Source organism: Mustela nivalis, assembly GCF_964662115.1.
Source record: "Mustela nivalis genome assembly, chromosome: 6".
Classification (NCBI taxonomy): domain Eukaryota; kingdom Metazoa; phylum Chordata; class Mammalia; order Carnivora; family Mustelidae; genus Mustela; species Mustela nivalis.
The window spans coordinates 99,588,815-99,598,808 of NC_139025.1; the positions used below are offsets into that span (position 1 = coordinate 99,588,815).

Consider the following 9,994-nt stretch of genomic DNA (forward strand, 5'->3'; position numbering starts at 1 on the left):
TCTAGAAAGTAGTATAGTATTGGATGTTTAGGCAGTAAGAAGTTTCAACATTACATCTAGACCTCTCATCCAAGTAAATGGCACAAAGGCTTTAAGACATACCCACTGAAAATCCTGGCAGCTGAATAGTTTAGATTTCAGATTACAGTTAAAATCCATCAGTTTTGGAATTGCCAATGGTATTACCTCCACATATATCCTAAAATCCTCTACTTCTTTTTCCAGTGTCCTATAAAAGATTTTTTTCTACCTTCCTTCTTTGTGTGGGCGTCTCCATTTTCTCTTCAAAGAATCGATTTGAATTGCTAACACCTAACTATAAAATATATACATATTATAATCATCATTTATCTGTAATTTAACCCAATTCTAGGAAAAAAATTGGAATATGCTTCATGCATCTGTAGCTCCCACTGGCTAAACCGAGTGTGCAATATGTAACAACATATGAAAAGCTTTGCCTCTTGAGGGCAATGATTCATCTTAAAGAACCCGACACCATAGAAAGAAAAAGGTGTTTGCAAAAGTTTTATTTTAAAGGGTCAAAAATAAACATTGCACATACACACAAGAGAAAATCCATTGATATTTATGTTCTCCAAGGCACACCTTCAATACATGGCACCTTCATCTTCTTTATTTAGAAAATAAACTGTTACTGGTCCATAACTGGTCTGTACAGTCTCTGTGATTCTAGCAAATAACCAGGAGCCAAGTCCATATAATAAGGTTGGAATACCTAGAAAACAAACAAATATGTTATTTATGAACATCAATGCTTATTAATTAATCATGCATCCATGTATTTGTCATGGTATAAATCACAGACAACTCTTCTTGTCAAAGATCTTCTCCAAGGAGACTACCTAAAGATAGAAGTACAGACTGATTCTAATTATCTAAGAGCTCAATTTCATCAGTTTGTGGAATAGGGAAGCAACTATGTGAGCCTAGAAGATTTTTAAAACTGTAGATAAGGCTGGTTTAAATTTTAATTCAAAGCACTTTAAGCACTAATTCATCACTTCCAAGTAATTATGAAGTGATTCTACATTCTTTTCACAAATAAGCAAACAGAATATTCATTAATTTAGTTGTAGATGCTCCAGATTAGTGGCCTTGAGCTCAAATTACTAGGACGACTTTACCGTGCTTTATATCAAACAGTAACACTGATGGCTAAAGTAATTTTCTGTACAACTTAAAAGAAACTGGGTCAAATAGCTGTCTTCAAAACCTGAGGCAAACCCTAATTCTAAGGAAGATTTTAGTATAACAGTTATGAGAAATACTCCCATGAGTATTTTTACAACTGATTTGAAAACAATCTTGTTTTAACCTATTTGAAATAGGTATACAGTAGACTCCAACAACATGTTTCTTCTTTGGAGTATTTCCATTTGATAAGATTTTGCTGTTACAGTTGAGATCAGTGGCCATTTGTGATGCAGGAAACCAAACATATACTAGCCAGAGATAATGGATTAAGCGTTCATGCATATGATACTATACTGGCCACAGAATAAACTTTCACGGTTCCTATCTTTTTAAAGGTACTTATTTAAAATCAGTGACTATTAACATACTAAAAACATGTATAAAACCACAGGCATATATTGTATGTGCCACACAAATATTAGCTTTATTGTTCTTGTGTAGGAATTGGACAGAAAAATGACAATTTAAAAGGACAGCTGTACATTTGGAAAATCCCTCTTTCTAGTTAATAGGGAAGCCATATGCTCATGACTAATCCTTTTGCTAGATTAAAAAAAATTTTCCTCAAGAATATATTTGCTGTATTTATGCTCATTTTGAGTGTGTCAGTGCATTGGACTACTTTGTGCTTTTTCCCTGAAGCTGCATTCCAACCACTGTGATGCCAGAGAATAATCAGGAGAAGCGTCACTAGCTGGCAATGGGAACAGGCAAAAATGCCCATTCAGCCTGGCCCCTCTATTTTTAGGAATATACTGGGTCACAGCTTGTCACTATCCTAGGGTTCCCTGGAACTGTCATGAAATCTTTGACAGTATATTGCCTTCTTTGCCTTGGTAACACCCAAAAGAATCTCTAAAGGCTTCAAGGCAATGCCACCAAAAAACCCACAAAAACTAGCATCATAAACCAACTTACCAAAAAGATAAAAAAGGTAAAGGGAGTATGGATAGGGAAGTGGACAAGAAAACAGGCAGAAGTGAATGAAGATTAAGTTGAAATAAAAAATAAATTTAAAATACAGTATCACGGGGCGCCTGGGTGGCTCAGTGGATTAAAGCCTCTGCCTTTGGCTCAGGTCATGATCCCAGGGTCCTGGGATCGAGCCCCGCATCAGGCTCTCTGCTCAGTGGGGAGCCTGCTTCCTCCTCTCTCTGTGCCTGCCTCTCTGCCTACTTGTGATCTGTCAAATATATAAATAAAATCTTTAAAAAAAAAATACAGTAACACAACGTGAAACCTGAAAACCAATGGAGGAAGAACTGAGTTCTAGAAACAATTATTAATTTCTAAATATACTGACAGTAAAATATATAAAATATGCCTTTTAAACCAATGCTAATGATATAAATTTAAGGAATGGCTGGTAAAACCGAAATCTTGTTTTACAGTACTTATCAGTTTTCAGTTAAAATACTGACATGTTTTAAAAAACACATAAATCAATGGTCAGTATTTTTTCAGCTAAAATGGAGAACTCACCAAAGATTACTAGCTTATAATAACTACATTATCTCTTATTAAGAAACAGCTAGGAACCACTATCACTGATGCTGTTTTATAGGGGATGGGGTTGTGATACAGGAGTCAGAAATTCTGTATTTTTTTTTTTCCTGCAGTCTACTTAATGCAGTCAGGCTAAAATGAGAAGATTTGCCACTTATATAATTTAAACATTAAAAAAATAATTTTCTTTATGTATAGCACATATGCTATGAAGTCTATAAAATTCCATGAGAAATTAAATTTTTCCCAGACTGAAACATAACATCAAAATGAACATGAAAGTCAGTTCTTTGCATAATAATTCATTCTGAGTCAGCTGAACAGTAGGTAAACCACTGTCAAATTAAGCACTTAAAAAAAATTAGAACTTCTTAGCAAGCCTCCGATTACCCATTCATTCCAATGGTAAGTTGCTTTTCTTAAATCTCAATCTACTTCCCAGCAGGATACCCAGACTGATAAACCATCAGTAAAATGTCAGCTTTCACTGATGGGAAGGCAGAGAAGAAAGGAACAAATGGTAAAAGAGAAATCTTTATTATTTACAAAATGGAAAAATGGATTACTCAGATAATTATTAATTTAGAAGAGAATAAGAGGAATAAAATCCTAAGTATTTTTATTAATAGAATAGGAACTAGATGATCCAGAGGGGCAACTGTACATCACAGAATAGGAAAGAATCTATTATCTAATTCCCTACCTTAAGACAAAAGTACAAAATAAACATTACCAAATTGGTAAATACACTAATGTTTAAAAAGTCCAGGAAAAAAATTCCCTTTGATAAAGGGAATAAAAGCCAATTTGTATTAAAGCATGCATGAGCAGAAACTTTTCCTTTTTGTTTAACTTAAAACTCTTATTCCCATGTAGGCAGGATTTTTAGAATTTCCAAAAGACAACTGAATCAGTCTTCAGGGTTCTCTTTCACATAAAGAAACTATAACTGTTGTTTCTTTCCTCAAAGTGTTTCACTTCTTTGTGTGAGAATGTTCTGGGTATTCTAATTTTCTCTGGATTTTTCTTAAAAAAGAAGCCGCTAATTATTAAGGTGTTATTAAAAGTGTTCAGTTTTAAATAAAAACTTTCTTTAAAAGGCATTTGGCTATTATCCTCCAACTATACTCTTCCGTTAACCTGTTCTCTTTACATTTGGGATGAATGACTGCTTCTGATTCTGAAAACAGTAAAAGTTCTTCCTGAATCAATTTATCACTCTAGTCTTTCCAAATAGTTTTGAATCACACCTTCCAAATGAGCTTACCCTTCAGCTTCAAACCAACCTCAAAATTAGTGGGCATGTTCTATGTAGTCCATCAGCCAAATATACAAAATTTCAAAGAATTATGCATTGCTAAATAATCTCCTCCTTGGTGGACTGAACTAGGGGCAGTCCCAGTAGATCAATGGCTCAAGAATCCCATGACTGACATATGGGAATTATTATAAGCAAAAATACATAAATACCATATTTAAATTTAATGATCCATCAGATTATATAATACCAGTGCATGTACACAGGGGTTTAGCTTTAACTCTGGTTTTAAAAAACCAATTGGGTAACAGGGTTCAGCTCCCACATCTAGATTTCAAATTACTAAAATCTGGATCAAAGTGATATTACCTATTAATAGGCTCAAAACATTTTGAGGCCTCTCGATAAAGATACAAACGCTATACCTATGTCAATGTTCATGCCTCTTCCATCATTAGCCAAAAGAAAAGAAGCAACCAACAAGAATAAATACACTCGGAATTAGAATATTACCATGAAACACAGAAATATTAAAGAGGCAGAAGGCTTTGGTACCTTTTAGGCCTAGGACTTTAGGAAGCTGATACGACTGTTGAAAACCTTTAGTGCTTTTAGTAAAATGTACTTGCTGGGATTTCATATAAAGAAAACAATGAAACTCAGAAAGTAGTTGCAGTTTTCATAATAATGAATACACCCAAGAAAATGATGGTCATGGGAACGAATCCTGCCATGCTGTAAGATTTCTTAATTTCAGAGCCACTCTCCAGTGGGGTCGTTTCTTTACACCCTCATTCTTACTCCCCAATGTTGGGGTTTTCCCAGTCAAGAGCTGCGGTAGGTGAGGATGGAAAGAATGCCCCCTCCCTAAGGGTGACGCCTTGTGGTCCCTCGATACAGGTCTGGTATAAAAGCCCTACTTTCCAGGGAACGACTCAGTAGCAACTGCTCAGCCGCGACAAGCACCTACGCGAGGGGTTAGGGATGGGGAGGTGGGAGGCAGAGACCCAAATACCAGTGCCAAGGCCAGAGTGGATGGGACGCGGAGGCAGGGTCTGGGAAACCCAACAGCTCCGGGAGAAACGTGGTGAGCCCGTGCGCCCGGGCGAGCCTGCGCGGGGCCCAGGAAGGGCTCCGGCATTGCTGTGGCCTAACCTAGGGCCGGGGTCTCGGCCTCCGAGCGACGTTTGTCAGCGTGCTTTGCAAACAGTGATCCCACTGTCAGCGGGGCGTCCTTCACCGGCCCAGGCCACTCACCCAGGTTGACGACCTTGAGCGCCGTGAAGAACCGATCCTGCCCGGCCAGGTCCTGCCAGGGGGCCTTGGAGCAGTGGTATTTGATGAAGGGGAAGCAGCCGGTACGCAGGACGTGGTAGTTGGCGCCCTGCACCGGCCAGTTGAAGTGCGAGAGGCCGAACTGGTCATTGCGGACCGCGCTGTAGGGCACGCAGAAGGAGGTCCAGTGCGGCAGGCGCCGCTGCAGCAGGTGCCGCGTCAGCACCTCCGAGGCGCGGGGCTTCGGGCGGGAGGCGGCGCCCGAGGCCCAGGGCCGGCACAGCAGCAGCCGGAGCGCGGCCTCGTGGGCCCTCCGCAGGGGCTCCATGGCCGGCCTCGCTCGCGTCCCCGCCCCTCGGCGACCGTGGGGCGCGCGCCGCTGGGGGCGGGGCCGCCGGAGCGCGCGCGCGCCCGCACCCCGGGGCGAGCGGCGGGGACGCCCAGGGGGCGCCGCGCGAGTGCGCGGGAGCCCCCGGGGCGCAGTGGCGCGTGCGCACGGAGGACTCAAGGTCTCCCGCTGCGGGGCGGGGAGGGGGGAAACCCGAGGGGAGGGCAGAGTGACGGGCCGCGGGAGTGAGGGTCAGCGAAGCAGAGGAGGTAATTAAATCGTCAGTGTGACCTCATGTAGGCGTTACTAACTTTGGGTCGCCGCGGGGTGGGGGTGGGGGGTTGGTGAGGGAGGGCGGGGATTGGGGAGCTTAATCAGTAGGGGTCTGAGGAAAATTAAGGCTTAAAACAAGTAACCCCAGTAGTGAGTAGCAGAACTGACACCCAGAGGTCTCTTCCAGGCCTTGGGCTCAAGTGGGATCCTCACATGGCTTTTGCTCAGGAGACACTTGAGAAGGTGTCTTTGGGGAAGCAAGTTAAAAGCCAAGTCCCCAGATTTGCACTGGCTGGTGAAGTGGGGAAGCACTTTCATGTTTAGGTGTTCTCTGTCATGTTCACTGTTTAGGGAAAGCCCCAGATAGCTCAAAGTAAAAAGGTTTATAAATTTTAAAAACAAAATAAAATAAAAGTTTTTAAAAATGACCCACATCTCTCTGCGCATTGCCTAGATACGCACCTCTACCTCCCTTCCTAAGCTTGGTCAATGTTAGACCAGTCTTTTAGTTATATACCTTTATGATCCTCTGCTACCCATTATCAATCTATGATTTAGGAAAACCTTTTCTCAAACTTCATAGCCCCACCCGAGGTAATATTTTATATACACCTGCTTTATAAAGAAGCATTTCTTCCTATTTACCCTCCACTCATTTTGTTTAGAGAAATCGTACATAAATAAGATGACGTGTCTGGAAAGCATTACATGTAAATGAGATAATTATGTGGAAGCACCACATAATAACTTATTATTGTTGAAACTCAAGGGAGGGATGTAGGACAGTGTGGCTAGTTTTTACATTTTACAGTTTTGGGGTTTTTTTTTTAAGATTTTTATTTATTTATTTATTTGACAGACAGATCACAAGTAAGCAGAGAGGCAGGCAGAGAGAGAGGAGGAAGCAGGCTCCCTGCTGAGCAGAGAGCCCGATGCGATGCGGGGCTCGGGCTCGATCCCAGGATCCATCCCAGGACCGTGGGATCATGACCTGAGCCGAAGGCAGAGGCTTTAACCCACTGAGCCACCCAGGGACCCCTACATTTTACAGTTTTTAATGACTCATTCAACAAATGTTAAGTACCTGTTACCGTGTGCCAAATTTTGAAGGGACTTGTAGTCTGGCAGATAATTTGAACTTCACCTTATAGGATTCCCTATTGGATAAAAGTTTTAAAAAAGATTTTAGATGGAGGAATGACGTGGTTAGTCTTGCAACAGAAATGGGTAAAGGGAGGCTAAGATAGGAGTCAGGGAGGGGATTCAATACTGTGATTTTCAAATTAAAATTTAAAAAGTATTGGAGTCTTTTTCAAGCAAAATCTGTCACAGAACCCCAACATATAAAGTAGATGAAAACTTGCATTTTTCTAGGAAGCATTTGTAAGTTCAGAATTTTAATATTAACTATATAGGTAATTTTTTTTTTAAGAGGCTCGTTTGTTGTTTTGTTTTGTTTTTAGCAGACAAGGAATTTATCAAAAGGAAATTGGGTAGCTAAATTAATAAATAGCAAGTCAGCAGACCAACAGAAACGAGTCTGGTTATGGTGCCATGATGGCCCCACTGCCACCGAAGTCCTGGCTCTGCTCTTTTTTTTTTTTTTTAATTAAGATTTTATTTATTTGTCAGAGAGAGAGAGAGAATGAACAAGCAGGGGGAGGAGCAGGCAGAGGGAGAAGCAGGCTCTCTGCTGAGTGAGGAGCCTGATGCTGGACTCAGTCCCAAGACCCTGGAATCCTGACCTGAGCCAAAGGCAGACATTCAACTGACTGAGCCACCCAGGCACACTTGACTCTGCTCTTATATGCTGGAAGACTTTCAGAGTTGGGGGTTATGGACAGCAGTTGCAGTTAGGACAACTACAAACAGCCTTGGGGCAGTTTCTTGTTCTTTTTGGTTGTACACTATCAAGAATATCCTAATCCATCCAGAAAAGTAGATACAAATTACAGTTGTCTTAAAATGACTCATCTTGAAATCTTGGACATGTGCTTCAATTACAAAGATAGCAGGAGGAGATTAATTCTGAGATCTACACTGAGATGATTTAACCTCAAATTAACAGTTGGGCAGTTTGCAGTGTGTTAAATTTTGGCATCATATCCCTTGGCAGTATGAAAGTCTATTTAAAACAGTGAAATTTGAATCAAACATCTATGGAACCTGAATTATGTCTGAGAACCTCTAGGTTCTGTGGCACCTACAAGGTAAAAACCCCTAATAGAGACTAACACAAATTTAAATTAAGTTTTACTGCATTCTCCCATGAAGGCTTGGCAAAAGGGTTAGGGAACTGAAGTGTTTCTACTGGTAGGTGCCCTCTTGGAAAAAACTCATCAGAGGTGAGGCTTTCCTTATTTCAAGGCTCCATGGTTCTCTCCCTCTATCGTCTATTCTTTTTTTTTTTTTTAAAGATTTTATTTATTTATTTGACAGACAAGAGATCTCAAGTAGGCAGAGAGGCAGGTAGAAACAGGCTCCCCGCAGAGCAGAGAGCCTGACATGGGGCTCGATCCCAGGATCCCGAAATCATGACCTGAGCTGAAGGTAGAGGCTTAACCCGCTGAGCCGCCCAGGTTCCCCTCTATCTTCTATTCTAAGGTAGGAAATTACTTCAAAAAAAGTGGATAGATAGTGGATCACACTCAGGTATTCAAGAGTGTTTGAATGAAATATTTTCTTAACCTAAAACTACAGAGCTGGAAAACATGACTTCTAGCTATTTCTTCTGACTTTAAGATTATACAGTGCCACTTCCATAACTGAAGTAAGATAATTTCTCAAAAAATCTGCAACTCAGATCAGTTCTAATTCTTGATGGCCATGAAACAATGGGGCTTAAAAATTGGCATTCAAAAGCATTAAGTCAAAGTTTTAAAAACATTGTGTCCAATAAATAAGAACGCAAAGTTTTACACAAAACAGAGAGAAATGGCATACCCCTTTAGAAGGAACCTGTTAAAAATAACTATAAAGAGTGATGCTGTATACAGCATTCAGTTTGTGTATGGATATGAAGTTACTCCTAGAAAGAAGAGACTTCACCCTGTTGCTTTTGTTTTAAAGGTACCTAGGATGCTATGTGTTCAGAACATGCAAAAAAATGAATCTTATTGGGCATCTAGGTGACTCAGTAGGTTAAGCATCTGCCTTCTGCCCAGGTCATAGTGTCAGGGTCCTGGGATGGATCCCAGGCTCAGCGGGGAGTCTGCTTGTCTCCCTCTCTCTGCCCCTCCCTGCCGTCCCTGTTCCTGTTCTTTCTCTCATAAATAAATATATAAAATCTTTCTTTAAAAAATGAGTTCTTCAAAATTGATAAATTGGAATATATTAAAATTAAGAATTTCTGTTCATTAAAAGGCACTATTAAGAGAATCAAGAAATAATCCATATTGTGGGAGAAGTATTTGCAATACCTTTCTCTGGCAAAGCATTTGGTATCTAGAACAAATCATTAAAAAAAGACAATCCAGGGGCGCCTGGGTGGCTCAGTGGGTTAAGCTGCTGCCTTCAGCTCAGGTCATGATCTCAGGGTCCTGGGATCGAGTCCCACATCGGGCTCTCTGCTCAGCAGGGGGCCTGCTTCCCTTCCTCTCTCTCTGTGATCTCTTCCCTTCCTCTCTCCTACTGTGATCTCTCTCTGTCAAATAAATAAATAAAATCTAAAAAAAAAAAAAAAAACACAATCCATGGGGTGCCTAGGTAGCTCAGTGGGTTAAAGCCTCTGCTATCAGCTAGAGTCATGATCCCAGCGAGCCTGCTTCCTTTCCTCTCTCTCTCTCTGCCTGCCTTTCTGCCTACTTGTGATCTCTGCCTGTCAAATAAATAAATAAGTAAAATCTTAAAAAAAAAAAAAAAGACAATCCAATAGAAAGGTGAACAAAATATTTGAATGTGACTCTTCACAAAGGAGACTATCCAGATGTCCAATAAACATGGGAAAAATTGTTTAATTTGAATAATCATCCGAAAATGGAAATTGAAACTACAATGCAGTACCATTACACCCCCACCAAAGTAGCAGAAGCAGGAAAGACGGAAAGTTCTTAATGTTGGTGGGGATATGCAGCAATTATAAGACTGACACGCTACCTACTGTGCTAATGAGGCACCTGATATGCAGCAATTAGAAC

At 40.7% G+C, this 9,994-nt stretch overlaps 1 protein-coding gene across 1 annotated transcript; it reads right to left on the bottom strand.

Annotated features, from left to right (window-relative positions):
- Positions 1-513: 513 nt before the first annotated feature.
- Positions 514-5,639, bottom strand: LOC309866535 (uncharacterized protein C15orf61 homolog). Its single transcript, XM_082734317.1, has 2 exons — positions 5,240-5,639; positions 514-739 (listed from the first exon to the last, which is right to left on the bottom strand). The coding sequence occupies exons 1-2, from the start codon at positions 5,583-5,585 to the stop codon at positions 612-614; spliced, it is 474 nt and encodes a 157-aa protein (XP_082590443.1). The 5' UTR covers positions 5,586-5,639; the 3' UTR covers positions 514-611.
- Between the last annotated feature and the right edge of the window lie 4,355 nt (positions 5,640-9,994).